This window comes from Chanos chanos, chromosome 1, assembly GCF_902362185.1.
Source record: "Chanos chanos chromosome 1, fChaCha1.1, whole genome shotgun sequence".
Taxonomy (NCBI): Eukaryota; Metazoa; Chordata; class Actinopteri; order Gonorynchiformes; family Chanidae; genus Chanos; species Chanos chanos.
In genome coordinates, this window is record NC_044495.1 from 9,956,942 (window position 1) to 9,980,780 (window position 23,839).

The 23,839-nt window shown below is 44.0% G+C and overlaps 1 protein-coding gene across 2 annotated transcripts in view; it reads left to right on the top strand.

Moving 5' to 3' along the window:
* Positions 1-21,776, top strand: part of kif13ba (kinesin family member 13Ba) — a 29,265-nt gene extending 7,489 nt beyond the window's left edge. The window contains exons 3-40 of one of the 2 annotated variants that reach the window (XM_030768814.1): positions 1,837-1,849; positions 1,939-1,999; positions 2,636-2,728; positions 2,927-3,107; positions 3,379-3,466; positions 3,865-3,999; positions 5,502-5,614; positions 6,091-6,202; positions 6,439-6,651; positions 7,023-7,133; positions 7,318-7,452; positions 8,093-8,223; positions 8,356-8,442; positions 8,604-8,797; positions 8,968-9,241; positions 9,855-10,017; positions 10,216-10,362; positions 10,480-10,629; positions 10,746-10,871; positions 13,053-13,226; positions 13,481-13,638; positions 14,099-14,231; positions 15,049-15,195; positions 15,319-15,348; positions 15,464-15,563; positions 15,736-15,862; positions 16,139-16,194; positions 16,417-16,541; positions 16,648-16,824; positions 16,974-17,066; positions 17,173-17,328; positions 17,563-17,640; positions 17,846-17,899; positions 18,017-18,158; positions 18,794-18,891; positions 19,961-20,026; positions 20,282-21,047; positions 21,228-21,776. In XM_030768814.1, coding sequence (XP_030624674.1) covers positions 1,837-1,849; positions 1,939-1,999; positions 2,636-2,728; positions 2,927-3,107; positions 3,379-3,466; positions 3,865-3,999; positions 5,502-5,614; positions 6,091-6,202; positions 6,439-6,651; positions 7,023-7,133; positions 7,318-7,452; positions 8,093-8,223; positions 8,356-8,442; positions 8,604-8,797; positions 8,968-9,241; positions 9,855-10,017; positions 10,216-10,362; positions 10,480-10,629; positions 10,746-10,871; positions 13,053-13,226; positions 13,481-13,638; positions 14,099-14,231; positions 15,049-15,195; positions 15,319-15,348; positions 15,464-15,563; positions 15,736-15,862; positions 16,139-16,194; positions 16,417-16,541; positions 16,648-16,824; positions 16,974-17,066; positions 17,173-17,328; positions 17,563-17,640; positions 17,846-17,899; positions 18,017-18,158; positions 18,794-18,891; positions 19,961-20,026; positions 20,282-21,047; positions 21,228-21,448 — 5,428 coding nt within the window. In that variant the 3' untranslated portion in view covers positions 21,449-21,776. The remainder of the gene's footprint in view (positions 1-1,836; positions 1,850-1,938; positions 2,000-2,635; positions 2,729-2,926; positions 3,108-3,378; positions 3,467-3,864; positions 4,000-5,501; positions 5,615-6,090; positions 6,203-6,438; positions 6,652-7,022; positions 7,134-7,317; positions 7,453-8,092; positions 8,224-8,355; positions 8,443-8,603; positions 8,798-8,967; positions 9,242-9,854; positions 10,018-10,215; positions 10,363-10,479; positions 10,630-10,745; positions 10,872-13,052; positions 13,227-13,480; positions 13,639-14,098; positions 14,232-15,048; positions 15,196-15,318; positions 15,349-15,463; positions 15,564-15,735; positions 15,863-16,138; positions 16,195-16,416; positions 16,542-16,647; positions 16,825-16,973; positions 17,067-17,172; positions 17,329-17,562; positions 17,641-17,845; positions 17,900-18,016; positions 18,159-18,793; positions 18,892-19,960; positions 20,027-20,281; positions 21,048-21,227) is intronic. The other variant, XM_030768823.1, reaches the window with a different exon arrangement.
* Positions 21,777-23,839: the final 2,063 nt, after the last annotated feature.

Here is a 23,839-nt window from a genome sequence, read left to right on the forward strand (position 1 = left end):
AATATTCTTAAAGCATACAGTTTTTTAAAGAAGCTTTTTTTATGAGTTTGGTGAGCTCAGTTGGTTGAGATTTCCTGATTAGTCAGTGAGTGAATGTGTCGTGATCTATGATAAGAAGAGTGTGGAGAGCCTGCCCAGAGAGCAGGAGGTCAGAATCACTAGGGAATGTTTAGAGAAGGAGGTGTCAGCCGCTGTACAGCTATGAACAACACTCAGGATATAGCCCACACCCCGGAAGCCTCCGGCATGCGACTCCTCCTCTCGTCGGAGAGGAAGCAGAGAGCAGGCGGAAGAAGAGCCGCTACCGCGGATTACAATGCACAAATCTCACAGAGGATGAAACAATGTTGTTTAAAGAGCCGTGAATGACTATTTTCAGAGACACTGGTTCAAAATAAATAGTGAAAATCTTGACATGCGTTTGTTGCACTCAGTGTGGCTCTGTGTGAACCTGGCCGAAACTGAAAGGTCGTAGCATAAAAAGGGGGTTGTTTTTTTTTTTTTTTTCCCTCTGCCACTGGTTTGTTGCAGTTTCCAGTTTTAAACACACTCAGTTCTGTCAGGAGAGCCTTGCGTTTTTTGTTTTTTTTTTTCTACCCGACGAAGCTCCCCTCTGGCTCCAGTAGACGCAGCTCATCCTGACACTTATCGCAGGGGGGCTGAATCTCTCCCTAGTTATTTCTGGAATGTGACAGCAGACTTTGTTGTTCCGTTTGTCATACAGTGAGAGCTTTGTGTGGCGTGGCCTGATTTTAAATGACAAGCCCCCGGGGTCATTGGAGCTGAATCCGGGCGTCTTTTTTTTTTTTTTTTTTTTTCCCGTGTGGAAGCGTTCTGACGGCCAGGCCGTCGTCCAGTGTGCCTCGCTGTCTTCCGTGTTTACTCACTGATACAGTACACAGCCCTGTTCTAACTGGACACGCAAAAATGGACACACGCCATTGAAAGCAATGTTTCCCCCCCCCCTCTACGACTTGACATGTTCAAAAGACAAAAATAAAAATGGCTATAATTAGACATTATTACCGATACAAATTTGGGTAAAAAGAAACAGGATGAATTGCTAGGAGAGTAGCCTACCTCTGACTTACAGTACTCTCATCTTTATAACTGAGCTTCTTTTTTTTTTCTTTTTATAATTGGCAGTTTGAAAAAAAACCCCATCAGAATTGAATTAATCATGTCTGGGAATGGTCAGCCCTCCGTGAGTCGTTAACTTTACTCAGATGTCTCCCACAGTCTGTCAGTAGCACTTATATAGGTCATTGTGTTCCTAGAGCTCTATGTAAAGCTATGGAGGTACCCTGGGCTGATAACACAGCATTCAGTCCATGCCTCCGAAAGGCAAATTTACTCTGTACTCTCGGCTGCTCTCACTGAGCGATAGTCTGTTTGCGTTCAGGTCCGCTGAGCAAAGTACAACTGATGACATGGACTGACTGACGATGTGGTCAATTGTGACTATGTGTTCAACTCCAAGGTCCTAGTTCCCCTTAGATATTGTGATTTTTTTTTTTTTTTTTTTTTTTTTTTAATCCTTCAGTCTGCCTTTTCGAGATGTTGAGTTAACAGAATTGGACTATGTCCAGAACCTTTGGGTTTAATTAAGCGTAACCTAAGATGACTCTCACAGCGAAGGCTCCAGCTTCATGTCTGTTTGTATAGTTCTCTCTTTGTGTTTTTTCCCCCTTCTCGTTAAGGCTTTCCAAAATGCGGCTTTCCCTGATGAAACACCACTGAATGATTTTTACTGATCCCTTAATCACGCTTTCTTTCTTTTCATTTTTTTCCCCCCCTCCATTCACGGAATGGCTCGTCCACATCGGAACACGACAGGAGTCAACCCAAGGTAATAGGACTCCTCCTCTGTAATTCAGTCACTTTACACAATATAAATAATTTATGGCTGTTTCATTTGCCCTTTGCCTTCTTTTGCAGGTCTTTGCTTACGACTATTGTTTCTGGTCCATGGATGAGTCAGAAACAGATAAGTTTGCAGGTGGGTCATTTCCTCCTCCTTCACGCCCAGTGTTCTCATCCATGTTTGGGTTTGTTTGTTTTTTTTTATCTCTTGTTTTGAGATTGTCATATCTCTACGTGGAAAGATTTACCACCATGACAACTATGATTGTGCCCTCAGGCTGTCTTGTTGTAGAGGGTGTGCTGTGCTTGTATACAAATCAAGAGCTTGTTTTCAAGGATGAGCTCGTTTGTAAGCGGACGCAGTTTAAACTTGTGAAAATATGAGACCATGTTCTAAGTGAATTCATAGCTGATCTTAATGGTTAAAGGCTTATGACAGGGTTATCGTAATAAATGGGTGTGTTTTTCAGGGTTTAATAAAATGTCTTGTGTCTAAGGCTTTCTGTTCACTGACCGTTTTTCCTTTTTCCTTTGTGGGACACAGACAGGAAAGAGTGTTTTGATGCAGTTGCTGCATTTGCTAATGCCAGTCACATTAAAAAAAAGCACTATCACAGTGTAAAGGGATTAAATGTGTCACACCGCATATGTTAGAATAGTACACATATGAAATATTATAGCACTGAAATATTAACCTGAAGGTTTACCTTGGAGGCTATTGTCTGGTGTGCGCTGGTGTTTTATGGCAGGATTTCTCCTTTGTTTACTACAGGTCAAGACGTGGTGTTTCAGTGCCTGGGAGAGAGCCTTTTGCACAATGCCTTTCAAGGTTACAATGCCTGCATCTTTGCATATGGACAGACAGGTGAGTTCAGCCGCCAGCGCTGCTGGCCTTCTGTGCTGTTTATTGCTGTGTCAATATTTTTATTGATGTGTACATTGGTAGAAGCCATTGTAATGAAGATTGGCTTTGTTGTCTGTATGTTCTATGTTTGCTGTTGTTGCGGGTGCCCTCAGCACGCTGTGGATTTGTTTTTGGTTCTTATTTTGGCTTCGCCTGCAGGTTCGGGAAAGTCGTACACTATGATGGGCTCGGTGGACCAGCCGGGCCTGATACCTCGCCTGTGCAGCTCCCTTTTTGAACGCACCATACAGCACCAACGAGAGGAGGAGAGCTTCACCGTGGAGGTGTCCTACATGGAGATCTACAACGAGAAGGTCCGAGACCTCCTGGACCCCAAAGGGTAAGACTCTCCGTCCACGGTACAGTCAGACATATCCGCTCAATGCTCCAGAACGGTGTATGAACGACACTGCTCCAGACATGTCTGTATATGAAATATCATTTAAATAACTCCAACCAGATATGTCTCATTACTCTTCTTTTTCCTGCTACTGAGAAGGCAGTATTTTTTTCTGAGTTTGATGTAATGTCAATAAGAAATAGCTTGTTGAATGACGAAGGTTATAGCTGAGGTTTTTTTGTCCTTGTTTTTCCTCTGTGTTGCTGTGTAGGAGTCGTCAGGCGCTGAGAGTGAGGGAGCATAAAGTACTGGGGCCGTATGTGGACGGTCTGTCACGACTCGCTGTCGCTAGCTATAAGGTACTGAGCGCTGTCTGCTACTGGTATGACTCAGTATCCGTAGCTGTCGCGTGTCCCAGCGAAACAACTGAAACCACAGAAAACGCTTCATGATGGAGCTAGTTTGCAAGCGTGTTACAAAAACATTTTATTGCCTTCGGCATAAGAAAGTGGTTTAGAGTGTGGTGAGAACAAGTGCATCACCAAGGTAACTCTGTATCAAGCTAGTTCACGTAGTGCACCACTAATGCACAATTATATCAGTTCCTACCGCTGAAGTTACACGTGCTCAGCACTGGCACGGCTATTTTTATCAAGGGTTCAGTCTTTCATCTTGAGTTTTCAATTACGGAGGGGGAGGGGATTGCTTTAAGTGTTTAATCTTTTTCTCCCTCTCTCTCTCTTCCTGTCACCGATAGGACATCGAATCCCTGATGTCTGAGGGGAATAAATCTCGCACAGTGGCTGCCACTAATATGAACGAGGAAAGCAGTCGATCCCACGCTGTCTTCAACATCATCCTCACGCACACGCTCAGAGACCTCCAGTCTGGGGTAAGATCAAGCACCCCAAGCCCCGTTTCAAACCAACACGTCCCAAATATTTCAAGAGTCTCAAGATGGATCTGTTCTTATTTGCTTACCTTCTTGTCGGTTTTACAGCTCTGTGCTACGTGGCCACAGAATATTTCTGATGCGTTTTTGAAAACTTTTATCTGAACTTTATGTGCACGTTGTGTATGCAAGTCTTTCTTCACCCGGCGGAGACCGAGAGTATCACCGTTCCCTTAACAGTCCTCCTCTCTGCTCTGAGCTCATGAACTGGCCTACGGAAGGCAGGCAAATGAATGAATTAGTAATCGTCCTCTTCTCCGACGGCCGACGTCAGCTGGTATCTTTTGTCACGGTTATGTGCCAAAGGCTTCCTCTCCTGTGCCTTTGGTCATTGTTATCTGATTCAGCCTTGATCCCCATCCCATTCAATAATTCAGCAGGGAACAGAATTCTGCGTCTCATTCAGCGCTGCAATAAATACAAATGCGCCTAAAATAGCGCCCGCCTCATTGCTCATAAACATTGCCGACATGCGTTTGATTACGTGTAAGGTGTTTTTATACCCGTGTGAGAACTACCTTTACTAATGAGCTACAAAAATGTTCTGTGCATATGATAAAGCGCAGGGCCATGATATTTCCCTATGCAAATAACAATGATCTAACCTGACTGGAGCGTGAGGGCCTGCTTTGCATGGCGTGGCCAGGCACCAACAGGAGGTGGTTTTGAAGATACTGTGTGAGGATATGAGTTCTAAGTGACGCGGATCGTTACTGAATTAAAGCGTGAGTGATGAACTCAGCGTTCTGTGTAGGGTTCTTTTCTTGTTCAGTTCATGTGAAGCTTGAACTCTTGTCAACACAAGGCCACTCTTTGTTGGCTTAGTGCTGTGCTGTAATCCTTCCCCCTCACCCACCAACCTACAGGCATATCCTCTCCAACCACCCCCCCCCCTTCACCACACACACACACACCACACACACACACCCACACGCGCGCGCCCCCCTCTCTGTATAGGCTAATTTATTCTCTTTTTAATGTAAAAGACTACATTTACATTAACCCGAACATCCAGGTTTTTTCTCTCTGAAGGAGCCCCTCCCAGCGCTCTGCGGCAGTAAACTGGAGAGCGGAGAACAATGGAAGCTTGTCTCTTTGTTACATTAGCCTCTGTCCCAACTGTTTCCCACTCCATATAGGCCAGCTCCTGTACGGTCCAGCTAACATGCTCGCTCATACACAAACATGAAAACATCCTCTTCGGTTTTAGAAGGAAAAAAAGGAAAAGAAAAGAAAAGAAAAAGAAAAGGCAGAGTCAGGTCTTTGATGAATGAAGATGCACAAAAAAACCCCCAAAAAACAAGGGCACAGTTTTTTTTGGGTTTTTTTTTTTTTTTTTTTTTTTTTTTTTTCCTTTATCCCTCTGCCTATTGCGGTTGGAATGCCCGGGTCGAACGGCTGGCGTTTTAACTCGGTCTCTCGGTTGTCTGATCTCCGTACAGACCAGCGGGGAGAAGGTGAGCAAGCTGAGTCTGGTGGATTTGGCCGGGAGCGAAAGGGCCGCCAAGACTGGAGCTGCTGGAGACAGACTGAAGGAGGGCAGCAACATTAACAAGTAACTCACCACCTCTCCCCTTCCTTCCACACACACCCCCACACCCCTCTGTACCAAACCTCAGGCTCTGGTGTGGCTGTTCTGTATAGCCTATTCATCACTTTTTGAGTTTATTCTTTTGTCATGTGGTTGACACACTAAAAGATGGCCTTATGGGATGTTTGACTCTGAGTCATCGTGTTGTGCTGTTGCTATGAGGGTAATCGCTATATTTTTAGAGTCCTAGGAAGCTTCCCAGTTTATGGAAAGTCAGACAGGCGAGAATGTCAAACTCTTAAGGCAGTGTTCGTTCCTGCGATGCTAAGGTGGTAAAATAAATCAAGTTCGCAGAATTTAAGAAGTCTGATCAGGCCTTGTTTATAGCTTTATAGACCGTCGCTTAGGAACGGAACATTCTCCCTCGTTCTCTCTCCGTCTCTCTCTTTCAGTCTTTCTCTTTTACTCACTTTTGCCCTCGCTCTCTCCATCCCTGCCAGGTCTCTGACCACTCTAGGTTTGGTGATCTCAGCCTTGGCAGATCAAGGTGCTGGGAAGAACAAGAGCAAGTTTGTACCTTACAGAGACTCTGTGCTCACGTGGCTACTCAAGGTTAGACCGATGAATCAGTTACACACACCCCTATACACAGAGGAACAGAAAACAGTTCCACAGTAGTTCACGTTCTCCTCTTGGGCACTGAATGAAATAAAATACCATGAACTTCCATAAACATTATGGAAGATAGAGCTATATTCCCCTGATAGGGATCTTTCTCCTGAATGCTCCCTAAGTCCACTCTCTCCTCCTCCTCCTCCTCCTCCTCCTCCTCCTCTCCGTCCCTGTAGGACAGTCTGGGAGGTAACAGCCGGACTGCCATGGTCGCCACGGTGAGCCCGGCGGCGGATAATTATGACGAAACCCTGTCCACGCTGCGCTACGCAGACAGGGCCAAGAGTATAGTCAACCATGCAGTGGTCAACGAAGATCCCAACGCCAGAATCATCAGAGAGCTCAGAGAGGAGGTGGAGAAACTGCGCGACCAGCTCACCCAAGCAGAGGTAGGCCTTCCTCACGCCAACAGTCATTTTGAAGTTTCTGTGGTATCTGAAGCTAGGCTGATGGATCATTTTTGTAAGACTGAATCTTATTAGGGTGGGTACTGCAATTAGTAGGCTCGTCTCTGTTTGGGGGGTGGGGGTGGGGGGGGTGTAAGGACAGAGAAGAGAGTGCTGTTATATTGTAGCCTAGATGCAAACGCCCTTGTCAGGGGGAGGGGAAGGCTCATGGGAGGTTTGAAGGCTATTGGTACTGATGGTCAACATCCCTAAAGAAAATGACCTGAGATTCTACCATGATACCCTTTGGGTCCTGTTATGAAGCACTCACAGCACTTCTGCTGCCTCTTACCGCTACTTTTGTTCTGTTTCAGTCCATGAAGGCTCCGGAACTGAAGGACAGGTTGGAGGAGTCGGAAAAGTTGATCCAGGAGATGACGGTTACCTGGGAAGAGAAACTGAGAAAGACGGAGGAAATTGCACAGGTCACTTTAATGCTAATGTGTCAAGGCATTAGACTCAGACACGGTCACATGTAGTATGGCTCACTGAGTCCTCAGATCAGACCTCTTCAAGTGTCAAGGTCATAAATGTGAGATTTTATTTTTATTGTATTTTATCTATATATATATATATTTTTGTTTTTTTTACTTGTTTCTGTCGACTCAGGAGAGACAAAAGCAGTTGGAGAGTTTGGGAATTTCTCTGCAGTCATCGGGGATTAGGGTTGGTGAGGACAAATGTTTCCTGGTCAACTTAAATGCCGATCCTGCCCTCAATGAACTTCTGGTCTATTATTTGAAGGTACAAAGACGCCAGTAGACCTTTTGGGTTTTTGTTTTTTTCCCCTCTCTGAACAGAAAAATAACTTTTCAGCAAATCATTATTGTAATGATTTTACTTAAACTGGTGTCGGTGTGATGGTGGACCACAGTTCATAAGTGAAGTTACTTAGACAGAGCATAGCATGTTGTTAGTATTTGAAAGCGGATATTAGTCTTTTTAAACATTGGCTTAAAATCGTTTACAAAGCCCTCGCAATGTGTTTACAGAGAGAAGTGCAGACATTTGGTATTATTGTATTCAGCATTACCAACAGTGCTAATGCACGCTGGCATGTGAAAATCCAAGGGACAACACGAGAATAAAGCACAATTTGCAAGAGAGACAATATATAAAAATTGTATTAAAGGCACTTGTCTCCTAGCTGAGGTAGCCTGTAGCCTTATTTGGATGTCTTTTATCCTTTAACCCTCTTCTCCATTGCAGTTTATAGTCATATTCTGCCGTCAATGAGTGTGAATAATACACAGTTTGCTTTATTTTTGAAATATTACAGTGTTGTAATTGCAGTCTGTGTGATGGGAATTTTATTTTTTTCCAGAAGGAAGGAAAAAAAAAAACTAAAATCATGTTTTCCATGACTGCTGTTGTGTGGTTTCAGGAGCACACTAAAGTGGGTTCAGTGGACTCTCAGGACATCCAGCTGTGTGGGATGGGCATTCAAGCTGAGCACTGCGTTATTAACATCAGCCCAGAGGGGGCAGTGTTTCTCACCCCACACCGAAACTCCAGGTAAACAACTCAGACTTCGTCAGGGTTTATATCCACTCAGCTCTCCACTCTGTGTTTGGCTTTTTTTTTTAAATTTTTTTTTTTTATTATTGTTATTGAATGACAAGCGTCTTCCACATTGTGTCAACGCAGAACCTGCGTGAATGGCTCTCCGGTCACCAGTCAACAGCAGCTTCACCATGGCGACCGTATTCTATGGGGCAACAACCACTTTTTTAGGTTTGTGATTCAAATCAAAACTGAATGTGAAATGAACTGTGCAGTGGGCAGCAGTGTAAACACCTCTTAGAGGATCTTGAATTGATTTTTAAATGGATTGGTTTGACCTTCATCGCATTGAATGACTCACTTCTCTCGCCTTCTCTTTGGGCGTTTTTCAGGATAAACCTGCCGAAGCGTCGCTCGCGGACAGGGCCTGAGGAAGAGGAGGGTGAAGGAGGGAACATGAAGAACAGTAATAGCAGCGAGCAGTTGGATGGAGACGGGGACACGGCCAGCGAGGTGTCCAGTGAGGTCAGCTTTAGCTATGAGTTTGCCCAGACAGAGGTCATGATGAAGGCACTGGGGAACAACGGTGAGTTAACAGTATGGAAACATTACTGCGCAGACTGTTACAAATGATTTCTTACACAGCCCACGTGCACCGTTTTCTCCTTCATTAGAGGACAGTATATGAAATTGTCGTTCTTTTGTAAACGTTTTTGTAAACTTTTTTTTTTCTTTCTTTCTTTCCATTGTGATCAGATCCCATGCAGGCCGTGTTGCAGAGCCTGGAGCGACAGCACGAGGAGGAGAAGAGGACCGCCCTGGAGCGCCAGAGGCTGATGTACGAGCAGGAGCTGCAGCAGCTGCGCAAACGGCTGACCCCCGAGAGGCAGAGCATGCAGTTGTCGCAGTTCCAGCAGCAGGCGCAGCAGCAGCAGCAGCACTATCGCAGCATGGAGAGACTCAGCCTGGGCGGAGTCACAGCGTCGTCGCCCAGCGCTCAGAGCCGACTCCGACAGTGGAGCGAGGAGAGGTACGAAAAAAAAAATACCAATCAGAAAACAGAACGAGCAAAACTATTTTTTTTTTTTCCACTCAAATTCGTAATGGTCTGTTGCACCCTAGATTCCAGCAACAGCTCTAATAACTGTATAACTCACAATGACTCATGGAAGGAAATGAATAATTTATGTTCCCTGGGACCACCACCGGCAAATAAGGCATGGCAGGGTTTCAGAGCATGAATTGCAGGTTTAGAATGCACCCGTGTGTTGTAAGGCAGTCCCTTAATGGCACGTCTCTCACAGACTTCCTCATTTTGATTTAGAACTGAGACAGTGAAGATATGTAGATTTCCCCCCCCACTGATCTTCTCAGTTGTGGTCAGATCCGGTCCCTGCCACTGTTTGACTTAACCACGTATCACAAGACTGGATTCTACCTGTGAAACAGGCATTTACACTCAGGGAATTGTATAATTGTTTGAGTGGGCAGAACTGAAAGCTAAGTGGACTTACTTTCTGGAGGATGTAGTTTAGACATTCTCTGACGGGTTAAGATATAAGTTGAATCTGTAGCTGGTTGAGTGAAAGTAAGTGGACTCTGTTGTTAGTGAAGTTTTTATAAACGTCTGGTTCTCTCCTCAGAGAGGCTGTGTTGACCAGAAGCCTTAGAAAACTGAGGGAACAGATTGTGAGAGCGAACCTGCTGGTGCAGGAAGCAGGCTTCATCGCCGAGGAGCTGGACAAAAAAACGGAGTACCGCGTCACACTGCAGATCCCCGCTGCCAATCTCAACGCCAATAGAAAGGTCGGTTTACAAAACACGTACTTGAGAAGGCTTCAGTCTGTGAACAGTTAGAGTTGAGAGAAAGAACTTTTAAGTGATTTGTTTGCACGTGTGTGTGTGTGTATGTGTTGTGGTTTTGTGGTTTGGGTTTTTTTTGCGCGTGGTCATGTGGTTTTGGCGTGTTGAATTCTTAATGCGCGCGTGTGTCTTTGTGCACAGCGCGATGTTGTGTTGAGTGAACCTGCGGTGCAAGTGAGGCGTAAGGGGAAAGGAAAACAGATCTGGACTCTGGAGAAGATGGAGAACAGACTGGTGGACATGAGAGAGCTCTACCAGGAATGGAAAGACTACGATGAGGACAATCCGGTGAGCGCCTCTCTTTGAAATCACCTCATAAAACCTCCTAATTAAATGAAAAAAAATAAAATAAAATAAAACGACAGTTAAGAGAAAATCTGAACGATTCTTCCTCCCGACCCCCAGGTCATGCGTTCCTACTTCAAGAGAGCAGATCCTTTCTTTGACGAGCAGGTGAACCACAGTCTCATTGGGGTGGCCAACGTTTTTCTGTCCTGTCTTTTCTACGACGTGAAGCTCCAGTACGCTGTCCCTATCATAAATCAGAAAGGAGAGGTAGGACAGCACTGGTTACCTTCATATAACATCAGTGTATTATTGTCGTTGGGGAGCTGAGGGCTCCGGTTGGTGTTGCTGGGTGGTGTTATGATTCTGTGGGTGTTGTGACTCAGGTGGCAGGGAGGCTCCATGTGGAGGTGGTGCGCGTGGCTGGAGGATTTGAGGACAGCATGGCAGGAGGAGAGGAGAGCGACAGCAGCCCAGAGGGAGAAATGCAAGAGCGTAAGCTAGTCTGCATGGTAAGTCTTAACAAGGTCATTTTTCTTTTCCCTCTCGCAGCTCGGTGCTTTATCATTTAACAAAAAAAAAACTCCAAGTTTAATATTCTCTACCCTGAATTCCCTCAGTGGCTTATTTATCCCTTTGAAAAGAGTGCGTTTGACATGATATGCAACTTGAGAGAAACTCTCAGGAGGTTATTTTGGGCTTTTTGTTGCATACTCCTGATAGATTTCATGTGCCACCCTACCGAAAAGGTACATGTATAATCAAAATAGCTTTGTGTCAGTGTCTTTGTCAGGGTCTCTGAACAGGAAATGATTTTTTTGAATTTAGTTTGCTGTCAGTTGTGTTTTTTTTTTTTTTGTTTTTTTTTTTGCTCCGTTCATGCTCTGTTCCATCTCACACTCCAAATGTGGAATGGAATGCTTTTGGGCAATTGCAGTTCCATTCCAACTTACTGTGAGATCACATGTTCTATTGCTTTGCCCCTTCTTACAAAGAAAATGTGTTCTGTCTTGCCTAAGTGAGGCTCAGCATTACATGCAACATGCCAAGTCAACAAAATTCTTTTCCCGTCACGATAAGATCAGGGTCGAAGAATGAGCGCATGAACGAATTTTCCAAGAGAGAGGAAGTTTCTTGTCATTTATATAAAACAAAAATAGTGATAACACCAGGTTACTGTCTATGGAAAATCCCAAAGATGAATCTGAGAGCATCTCTCCTCACTATGCATGCTCCCATGCTCTCCCTAGTGAAGTATGATTTCACCTGCTTTAGGGATTCCCCGCGAAAACCATTAGCTTCTCCAATAAATTTTCACAAATCCCTGTACTAACGGCTGTTTTTAAAGCTGGTATAACTGTAACGGAAATATTGCCTCTGCCTTTTTTGCTGTTTTAATAAAATAAATTAAATATGACAGGCAGAGATCAGTGGAGCAAGACCACCTGAACCCAAACTAAAAATCATATCAGCTCGTTACAGTCAGTTACACATGTGAAGAGCTGCAGCAGCAGTGCCTTCATGAGAATGTTAGCGAGGAATTAGCCTGCTTCATCACACTGGATCACGCTTGTCTGGAACAATGAAGCTGTTCTATCTAAACTCCTGTGTCACCATTCCGTGCAGTGTGGGTAAACTGGTCATACGGGTGACGTAGAGGTCACGAAACTCAGCCGTATGCTACAGATATCTGACTGATGTATTAACAAGCTATAGATATCTGACTGATGTATTAGAAGGATATATATATATATATATATATATATATATATATATATATACACACACACACACACACACACACACACACACACACACACACACACACACACATGTATGTATGTGTGTGTGTGTGTGTGTGTATGTGTGTATATATATATATATATATATATGTACATGTATGTATGATATATATGTGTGTGTGTGTGTGTGTATGTATGTACACACACACACACACACATACATATATATGCATATATATCTGGCTATGTAATGTAAAGCTATAGATATGTGACTATGTAATGTAAAGCTATAGATATCTGACTGATGTAATGTAAAGCTATAGATATCTGACTGATGTAATGTAAAGCTATAGATATGTGACTATGTAATGTAAAGCTATAGATATGTGACTATGTAATGTAAAGCTATAGATATCTGACTGATGTAATATAAAACTATAGATATCTGACTGATGTAATGTAAAGCTATAGATATCTGACTGATGTAATGTAAAGCTATAGATATCTGACTAATGTAATATAAAGCTATAGATATCTGACTGATGTATTGTAAAGCTATAGATATCTGACTGATGTATTATAAAGCTATAGATGTCTGACTGATATATTATCAAAACCTATCATGTTGTGCAAATCAGGACCAGCAGGTTTCTCCTTTACAAGGTTAGACAGAGAACTGATTTGATTTAAAATGACCCTCTTTTTTTATACAGTAGTGCTCAATGTCAGGCCAGTCAGAACTGTCACTCAGAGGAGGAGGGCGGTTGAAAACTTGTTGCCTACTTTAGTAAAATAGTCGTTTAAATTGTTGCGCAATCAGCTAGTGGACTATATCAAATTCTGTAATGGCACTGTATTTTATACGGTGTCATATCAATGAATGTCGGTAGGCCTTCGATATGGCTCACCAGTCCAGATTCTTACTGAGCTTTTCCTTTCTTGCTTTAACAGATAAAGATCCTCCAGGCCACAGGGCTACCCCAGTACCTGTCCAACTTTGTCTTCTGTCAGTACTCGTTCTGGGACCAGGCTGAGCCCACCATCGTGGCCCCTGAGGTGGACCCCTCTGCCTCCTCCCCCAGCAGCAAGGACCCCCACTGCATGGTGGTGTTTGACAGCTGTAAGGTAAAGGAGAGAAAAAAAAACATTTCACAGCAAAGCTCTTAAACCTGTTTATATCCTTAATCCTCTCTTATGTATTTACACCTACACATCACTGACATGGTTACGCATTTCCTCACTCTCCCCTACTGCGTGAACAAGAACACACGTTGATTGAAAAACAGAACAGAACAGCTGAAGCCTTATGGAAATATGATTGTGCAGTTGTATAAATCTGTCTTGTGTGTGTGTGTGTGTGTTTGTGCTTTGTGTGGTAGGAGGTGGCAGTTTCTGTGACGGAAGACTTTATTGAGTATCTGACAGAGGGGGCATTGGCTATTGAGGTGTATGGACACAGACAGGCTGATCCAGGCAGAAACCCAGCGCTGTGGGACCTCAGTATCATTCAGGCAAAGACTCGTACGCTCAGAGACAGGTGGGTTCACATCTACAGGTCAGACTCTCCTCTTTTCTGCTCCTCAGGAGCCCTGAAAACCTGAAAAAAAAACCCATGCAATGTTCGTGATGCTTTACATCCCTGGAAAAGTGTTGAGGGACTAATGGAGTCATGAAATTCATCTCACAATTCAGTCAAATTCATTGTTTTTTTTGTTTTTTTGTCAAATGCCGAAATTTGCAGTAATATTTTAGAGGCTAAAATTTAGCTACTTTAACAAACAATAATTGACATGGAAATCCATAAACTCCCATGTATTGAAATGTCATTTTAAAAAAAAACGTGTATATGAACCCTGATACATCCTTTTTTTCATCTGGAAAAAGCTCCCATTTCTAATAACTTCCATAGTCACTTAAATAATAAGGTTGATGGCTGTCGTGTGTCTGTGTGTGTGTGTGTGTGTGTGTGTGTGTGTGTTTTTTTTTTCACCGTGCAGGTGGAGTGAGGTCACCCGTAAACTAGAGATGTGGGTCCAGGTGTTGGAGCTAAATGAAAACGGGGAGTTCATGCCTGTTGAGGTGGTGCCAGCTCGAGATGTTCGCACAGGTGGCATCTTTCAACTCAGACAGGTAGAGTAACACACACTCCACTGACTACACTCACAGTGTTTCAGACAGGTAGAGTAACACACACTCCACTGACTACACTCACAGTGTTTCAGACAGGTAGAGTAACACACACTCCACTGACTACACTCACAGTGTTTCAGACAGGTAGAGTAACACACACTCAACTGACTACACTCACAGTGTTTCAGACAGGTAGAGTAACACATACTCCACTGACTACACTCACAGTGTTTCAGACAGGTAGAGTAACACATACTCCACTGACTACACTCACAGTGTTTCAGTCAGGGTTTGAGTCAGTTCTGAATGGAATTTTTTAGTGGATGATTTTAGTTCAGTTTCTGAACTTTGAAATGGAGTTGAACTTGGCATCAGTCTTTGAGGATGTAAAATTGGAACTGAAGTTATTAACAGACAGCATTTTTGTGTATTTATGTACAACCAGCATCGCTGTAAATATTCAAATATTCAAAACTCTTTAAAATATGGAGAATCTGCGTTTGATCGCCGTAAAATGGAATTACATATGAGTTCTTGGATTTCAGTTCAACGTCCGATACCTGTAGTCCAGCTCCAATCTTGTTTTCATCACATATTTTCACCAACTCAAAGTAAATGGATGAATTCATCAGTAAATTCACCCCAACTTTATTCAGTTAACAGTGAATAAAACTGATATCAGTTTTCATAGTTCATAATTTGTAATGACCCCCGTCCCCTTAGTTTGACCTTACTCAGGACAAGAGCAAGGAGAGAAAGGTGTGTGACATCCTGTGAGTTTTATATTTTCTGTGTGTGTGTGTGTGTGTTCTCTCAGGGCCAGTCGCGGCGGCTGCAGGTAGAAGTGCGTTCAGTGCAGGACTCTGGCACCATGCCTCTGATAGCAGAGATCATTCTGGCCGTTTCCGTTGGATGCGTGGAGATCAAGCAGGCTCGCCCAGCGAAAAATAACGACTCCCAACCTGTGAGTGGCAACCAATAACCGCTCCGCTGATTCATTCATATGGCGGAAACACGAGGCTTTTTGCCTCCCGTAATATCAAAAGCATTCCAAGGACTGACCACGTGCCTTTATGTCATCTTGCAGGTGGAGGGAGATGAAATGGACAGCTATCAGGTATTTCTGATTTTGTAATGTTCTGTCACGTGACCGTCCCTCCCCGTGTCATTGATTGATCTAGATAAATTCCACTCTCGGTCGATTAAATGCATCGGAAACTGTGTTGTCACAGGAACGAGATTTGGAGAGACTACGGAGACAGTGGTTGACTGCTCTTACCAAAAGGCAAGAGTACCTAGACCAACACTTGCAGACCCTTGTCAGCAAAACAGGTACAGACAAGAGAGGAAACGTGTTTCGTTTCACGCAGTATTGTGAAACCTGTACAGACTGTCCTTCTTTCTGCTGTATCTCATTTAGACTTTCAGCTGTAGTTTGGTTTGTGTTAGCTTTTGAAGCAGGTTATGTGTGACCTGTGATATTACGTGTCTCTGCGCTGGTTAGATAAGTCAGAGGATGATGTGGAGCGAGAGGCACAGCTGTTGGAGTGGCGTCTGACTCTCACTGAGGAGAGAAATGCAGTTATGGTGCCCTCTGCTGGTAGTGGAATACCCGGCGCGCCTGCTGAGTGGTGAGACACAGATCACTGCCTGTATATACTGTCAGCCAAATGCTACTGACTAATCAACATTAATCACTTAAAATCTGACAGTATTTAGGTGGAGACATTATAGATTTTGTATTTATGTAATGTTATGGATGTGTGTGTGGTATTGTTAATTTTTACCTGTCAGAGATATGTATGACATGGTAGCGAGTGCTATAAAAGTAATGTTGTCAGTTGATAATCAGTTTTGTGAAACCTTACTGTTGGATATTAAAATGTTGCTTTTGTTTCACTCCACAGGGTTCCAATCCCTGGCATGGAAACTCACATTCCCGTCCTTTTCCTGGATCTCAGTGGTATGTTATCTCTGCTTCTGTACAGCACCGGCATTGTCTGTTCCCAAGGTTGATTAACTTAACTGTGTTAGCTATATGTTCTCTCCCTTTATGACACTCTCTCTCCCCCTCTCTCTCCCTCTCCCTCTCCCTCTCCCTCTCCCTCTCCCTCTCCCTCTCCCTCCCCCCCCCCCCCCCTCTTTCTCTCTCTCTCTCTCTCTCTCTCTCTCTGTGTGTTTTTAGCGGATGATTTCAGTTCTCAGGACAACCTGGATGCCCCAGAGGCTGGTGGCTGGGACGCCACACTGAATGGGGAGGATGAGGATGAGTTCTTTGACCTTCAGATTGTCAAACACTACGATGGAGAGGTGAGAAGATAACTCCCACATTAAGAATGACTGTAACACTGGGTTGTGTCAGTAACGTTATCCGGTGGGTAAGAACAGACTGAACGTGCCTGCTCTCCCTCCTCAGGTGAAGGCAGAGGCTTCGTGGGACTCCACGGTGCACGAGTGTCCACAGCTGAGTCGAGGGACAACTCCGGATCAGAGGGTCTACCTGACAGTCCGCGCCGTCGTCCAGCTCAGCCACCCGGCAGAAATGCAGCTGGTGCTCCGCAAACGCATTTGCGTCAACCTCACTGGACGACAGGTACACCATATGACATGACACCATATGACCTGTGCGATCATTTAAGGAAAAAAAAAACCCTCTTCTATTAACAAAGCATCTTTCACCCTTCCTCATCTTAACAGAAAAAATACAATGTGTAAAATTTGTGTGTTTCTTTCTGTTTACAGGGCTTTGCCCAAAACCTCCTCAAAAGAATGTCCACACGCAGCACTATCCCTGGCTGTGGGGTGACCTTTGAGGTGGTCTCTAACATCCCAGGGGTAAGTCAGCAACTGTCTGCTGTCAAACAGCATTAAAAATCAAAAAGGAGTTTAGCAGGTCCTCTTATTTGAAGGTAAAACAATTTACCTGGCTCAATGTTCTCAGCAGGACACTCAGAGCTCAGAGGACAGGGAGATGCTAGCGCGCATGGCTGCCAGCGCAGAAAACCCCAAATCCTCGGACAACGAGGCGGCGATAGAGAAGTACCTCCGCAGCGTTCTGGCTGTGGAGAACATCCTCACCCTGGATCGACTGCGACAGGTCAGATATATAACCCTAACCTAAACCGGTGTACATGTATCATCTGAATACACATCTCATCAGGAGCATTCAAATATTATGATTGTAGTCATGATGTTGTTATATAAGTCTTTACTAATGGTTTCTGGCCTGCTGTTGTGTTGCTTGTTTGTGATTTGACCATATGTGTGTGTCGGGGGGTGTGTGTGTGGGGATGTGTGTGTGTGTGTGTGTGTGTGTGGGGTGTGTTTGTAGGAAGTGGCAGTGAAAGAACATCTTGCTGGCAAAGGGAAAGGAAGCAGACGCAGTCTCAGCTCTCCCAGTGTCCACAGAGTAAGCATTCAAATGGTCTTTCACCAACAGTGACTTATCCACTTCCTGATCAATATCACTCATTAACATCATCTTAACACAGTGGCACTGTTATTCTTCAGTCTGTAAAGAGAATTTAATGATATTAAACATAATTAGTGGCAGAACAACATGAAGAACATGGTGTCATTTTGTCTTATCGTTTGTGGTTCTATCTGTCTCTCAGTTATCTGGAAGCAGACAAGACCTGTCTCTAAACTCTTCGCTGGAAGACAACAAGGTAAGTCTCTCTGGCTGTGCTAGGGCGAGGCCTAAAAACGCAGTTTCCTGAATCGAAATTCATGGCTTTTCATGTGAATTTGAACTCATAACAACATATGGCTGTCACCCTTTAAAGAGTCGATGGGAAAGCCAGCAGGACATCTTCTCCACCTCTCCCCAGTTCAGCCGTACTCTGCAACGACCCCCTTCCCCACCCACTCAGACCCAGACCCAGACCCAGAACCAGAACCAGACCCAGAACCAGGATCCTGAGCAAGGTAACCAAAGGCGGTGCATACGACTTCTGTGGGACCAGAGCCGCCCTTCAGCCCCTGGTTCACATCTTGTCACACCTCTTTCCCTGTCCTCTGTCTCTTGTAGTCCACGCTTTGTGTTACATGCGTCTCGTCCACCTGTCCTGTGTCTGAACTGTGTTTTTGAGCTCTGGGGAATCCTTTGTTCTTGCCATTTACTCACCTTTTGAGCAAAACTTTCTTAGATTATGCAGAGCCTCATAATATGGTTCAGTTGTATCAGTGACTAATAATTCTCTGAACTGAAAAGACTGAAAAAGAATTTTAAGGGGGAGAAGGGAAAAAAAAAAAAAGAAAATCTTGGTTCATCTCTATCACAGCTCTATCATCTTTCATCCAACTGTTTATGTACTTGTCAATGTGATTTCTTCCCATGCTTGTCTTCAACTTCTCGCATCTCCCCCTGACCATCTCTGCCTCATTTCCCCTCTGTTCCTGTTTTTCTGTCACTTTTCTCTCTCTCTCTCTCTTTTTCTCGGTCACCTTTCTTGGTCTCTCTGTCTCCTTTGCTGCTCTTTTTTCTTTTCCTCGTCTGTCTGTTACCCAACCACCCCCTCCTCCAGGTCTTTCAGGACTTGCTGCCTCTTATCTCTCCCCAGTCAAGGCCCTCGTGCCCCAAATGCCCAAGCTGCTCAAATCCCTCTTCCCTGTTCGGGATGACAAGAAAGACCTGCGCCCTTCACCCCAGTCTCAGCAGGTGGGTCTATCTCAAGTTGGTCGATTTGTCTGTCTGTCTGTCGGCCGTCTGTCTCTCTCTCGCTCTCTCTTTCTCTCACTCTTTTTCTTATTCTCTGTTTCTGTCTGTTTCTCTCTCTAAAGAACATAATTATTCAGTAGAACAGGAGGACAGAGAAAAAAGAGGAGCTATTAGACTCGCTGGGTGCTCTGAAATCAAGTCACCCTTTTCAGAACAGCTCTGTCAGACACTTTAATTATTCATTTTCATCCAGTGGAAGAATAACATCCGCATATAAATGGAGTCCAGCTAATAAGGTTCCCTCAGTAAAAATAGAAAAAAAAAAAAAAACGTATGCCATGTATAAATTTTAACGTTTCAGACGAAGCATCCTCTTTAAACCAGCAGAATTATGACTTTTATTTCTGGGCCAAGCAAATGTTTGTTTGGATGTCGTATCCGTAAAGATATACTTACTGTAATATTTTCAGTGAAGATATAAAAACACACCAACAGCCATTTTAGTTTTGAAATATTTGTTCTTATCCAGTTCTACGCATGTCTCTTGCTTCATTTCCATATAGAGAGAGTGTGCCTATACAATATTGCTAGTCCCTTTAGAGTCTATCTCATCTCTAATCACATAAATGAAACTTACTGGCAGCTGCTGCTGGATGAAAGATTGTTATATTTTACAAGCACAGTTCTTTTCCACATCGTTAAGAAGTTCTTTTGAACATTTTATTGTAAGCTGACGGCCAGGGAAACTCTAATTTCATGCCGGGGTATTTGGCTGTGTTCCAATGAATAATTTCCACCAGGTTAAATCCCTTGTTGGGCACCTTAATCATATTTACAGTCTCTCTTGTGACCTGAGGTTTTTTGTTTGAACTTTCCGCGGTGGTGTTTCACAAATATTTCTTCTCAAATATGACCTAGCTATGTATTACAAATGCTGTATTTTAACATATCCCAGGGAACGTAAACCTTTACAACTTTTCTGAGTCTTTACCAAAATTATGGGTAGCCTTTCTGCAACCTTTAGGAATTCCACTAGGGCCGCACTGAATTTTTCTATCCGTATCCTCAGCATATGCCTCGAATTTTGATGCAAACTGCCAATGTTGCTGAAGAAAGCAGAAACAGAGCAGAACCGGTAAGTTTTTTGTTTCATTTTACTGACCATGTCTTTGTCCGAATGTAAAATGACATATGTTTCAGTCAAATATATTTTTACATAAATCATATTTTAGAGGGTTTCTTTTCGAAAATGCTGCTATTCCTGCATGTTCGATACTTTGCACGGTGTGATTTCAAAGCATGCTGTCTGCACATGTTGTCTAGGGTAAATCAGGTTTGGGAAATTGAGGTCGTTATATGTGCCCTGTCGCTGTGGATGTGATTCCCTCAGGTAACTATGGTAGGGAGGAATCCCGCCACAGAAAAACAGCCGGAAGCCCCAGATGCCCCGCCCTCATCCGTGCATGATCCGCATGACACGCCCCTCAGCCCCATAAGCGAGTCGTCCAGTGGCTATTTCTCCACTAGCGTTTCCACAGCGACCCTTTCCGATGTTTCCACCGCTTGTGGGGACCTTCCCCAAACCCCAAGTGCCCAAACAAGTCCAGGAAGCATAGCCTCAACGGTCAAACAGGGAGGCAATGCCGACGAGGACATTTTAACCACGCCTGTGCATGCTTCTGTTACTCCCGTAGAAACTGGTCCAAAATGTAGCTCTACAGAGCTGCTTAGAACCCAGGAGCCCGCCAGGACTCTGACATCCCCCAAAGACCCTCGGGCAACTGATAGGAATGGTGTGGCCAATCCTCAGCCCTCCAAAACCAAGACCAACACTGTCCCCTTAGCTTCTAACCCTGCCGCAGACAACCCTTTCACCATTCAGAGGGTCAAATCCTCTGATCTCAGGTCTTTCACTCGCATTCTGGGTGACGACAACGAGAGAGGAGGAAAAGCCCCCCCTGGGCAGGCCGACAGCCTGGAGAAGTTAGAGATCACCTCTGACGAGGAGACCGGCAAAGAGACCGAGCTTCCCCATTGGTTGAAACCTGGAGAGTTTGTCACGGTGGGGACCTCAAAGACTGGCACTGTGCGTTTTGTCGGGCGCACCGACTTCTCGGATGGCATCTGGGTCGGGGTTGAGCTCGACACTCCTTCAGGTACATCTGGTTTGGGTTTCGTCTTCAACTGGAGTTCAAACTTCTGAATGAACTCTTGATGCCTCAGAATATTTTTGCACCATTTGAATAGTTCCGTTACTCTTGTGTTTTTTTTTTTTAAATTTATTAATTTTTTTTTTTTTTAGGGCTAATCAATTTTTATCGTTTGTTCTCCGTTAGGTAAAAACGATGGAACGGTGGGAGGCCGTCAGTATTTCCGCTGTAACCCTGGATACGGGGTGTTAGTGCGCCCAGACAGAGTCGCTCGACGGGAGGGATCCAAGCACTACGTAGAGAATCGCCGCAGCGGCGATCATAGCCAGCACGCCCCCATCATGCGGACCAGAGCAGGGTCAGCCACCACTGGCCACAGAGAGAACCGCAAGTCCTGGAGCAACTGAAAATAAAACAAAAACAAAAAAAAAAAGTTTGATGGTGGGAAGAAACTCCTCTCTGGGTTCCTTTACCCATAAGTCTCCAGGGAAGACTCCTGCTCTTCCTTCCCCCCAGTGGTGATCCGTTTCGCTGCCCCTGTTCTTCTAGATGTGGTGCTACCTTCCTTTATCCACATCTCATTGGCTTTACACAGACACACACACACACACACCCTTAAGTGTTGTCCGGTGTGTTTTTGCTGCGTAAAGGAAGAGCGTGACTGTCCCCAATTGCTGCGTCATCAGAATTGAAATGAATGGTGCCGTGAGTAGTCTTGAATTGACTTTAAAATCAAGCTCAGAGCAGCGGGGGGGGGGGGGGGGGGGAGGCTCTGTTATTCTTTGAGGTTAATCCATCATTCCTGTCCTGCCCTGTTGTTTGTTTGTTTGTTTGTTTGTTTTATCTTGAGCTGACCGATGTTTTAATGATGTTATGCATGATTGGTCTTCCCTGTTCGGTCATTAATCTGTACTGAGTTTCCTGATTGTGCCTTTGTTAATCAGCTGGGCCCCCCCCCTTCTTCTTTTTGAAGACATCCCCATTCTTAAGGTGGTAAGTGAGAATGCCCTCTGTACATATGAGGAGAACTCAGGGATAGGTCAGAGATATAGTGTCTGTGCCTGCCAGAGGACTTTTAGTTTTTCATCTGCAGCCATTCTATGGCTACATATGTGTATAAGAAGAAGAAAAAAAAAAGAAGGTTCCGTTTTGTGGTGTAAACAGAGAGTTAGATGTGGTGGTTAGGACTGGAATTCTGGCCTTTTTGCTTTTGTGTCGAAGTGCTAATGTTATTTGGGAAAAACAGTCTGTCCCTGCGAAAGAAAAGTGCACAAGAGGGGAATTTTTGTCACTGTTTACGTGAAGGATTTTATCCAGGAGTTTGGGACTCGTGCCACTGGCGAGAGAAACGTTAAGCAGTAGCTCATAGGAGACTCGCTACTGAAAGCTGCTGTCGTGTATTTTGTAACGTGGTGTGTGAACTTGGTTCGGTTCGGTTCAGTTCAGTTCAGCGCTGTGGTGCCCGTAGCGTAAAAGTAATTGGGGGAAAAGTTTGCATTTGCATTCCCAGAGCATAACTACATGCAAAATGCATCTACATGTAATGAGTTAGTGAGTGTATACGTTCCATTCAGTCGTTCCCCTGTGGTCCTAACAATACTGCGGCATTATTTTTACAGTATTTTTAGACGGATGGTATTGGCACGGATCAGCTGATGCCATTTTTGAAGTTTGGATTTAGAGTGTATGTCCTGAACCATTCAAAATGGAACAGTTCTCATAAAAAAAAAAAATCAAACCTTAACAGAGGACAGTGCTGGTGTAATCTGTCAGGTAATGGCTAATGGAATAACCATGGTTAAACCCAATGGGATTATTTGGATTTGTTCATGAAGTCCAGTCTTCCATGAGAAGCTTTCTTTGAGAGCTCATTCCAGTTGGAGTATGAAACATTTTGAAAAGACACTGTTCGTATGTTAAAAACCCTGCATTGGACCAATTCCCCAGCAACATCAACACTTTATTTATTCATATATGAAGTTAGAAGTGCTATTCATTCAGCATATTTAAAGAAAGTACCTGCATAATAAGTATGGCACATTAACTGATGAATATGAAGGTGCATGGTTCCAGTTTAAGACGGCTGATATGCTAGCACATCGTTATGGACAAGACGGACAGCTGTTCCATTTTGTCTAGAAATCATTTTGTGATTTTGGAAATCATAATGCAATATTGGAATTATGGAAATATATATATATATCCTGACGGTTTTTGGGAATGTTTATTGATTTTTATAGAATTTTTAAAAATCCCTTGAAGTCATTTGCACATTTGATTTATAACTAGATTGGGTCCCACGCGGCACCTTATGTTTTACTGTAGCTTACTCTGATTTGTGATTTTTTTTTCCTAGAGTTTTATATTTTACAGGACATGGTGCTGAGGTCAGAATCATTTCCCCTTTTAAACTGATGCAAGTTCTTTTCGTTAACCCCCCTGTGAACGGGGGCACGTCCTCAAGCTCTTCAGTTCTCTTCCTCGACCTTCGATTTTTTTTTTTTTTTTTTTTTATTCAACTGCCTTTAATTCGTATCGACTTGTAGCTCTAACCCAGGAGTTCTCTGTTGGACTCATTTCATTTCATACACCTTCAAAAACGCTCATCTCAGCAGGGGGGGTGTGGAGGTTTAATTCGGCAATGTGTAAGCCACACGCACAGCGAGGTTCTCTTTTAATTCTTATTGCACTTTGGAGGCCTACTCAGACACGTAATGTACTTTTCCTTTATATCTGTGCCTCACACACAAAAGCAACGAAACCACGCACACAAGTAGCTGACCTTCAACTTGGCTGCA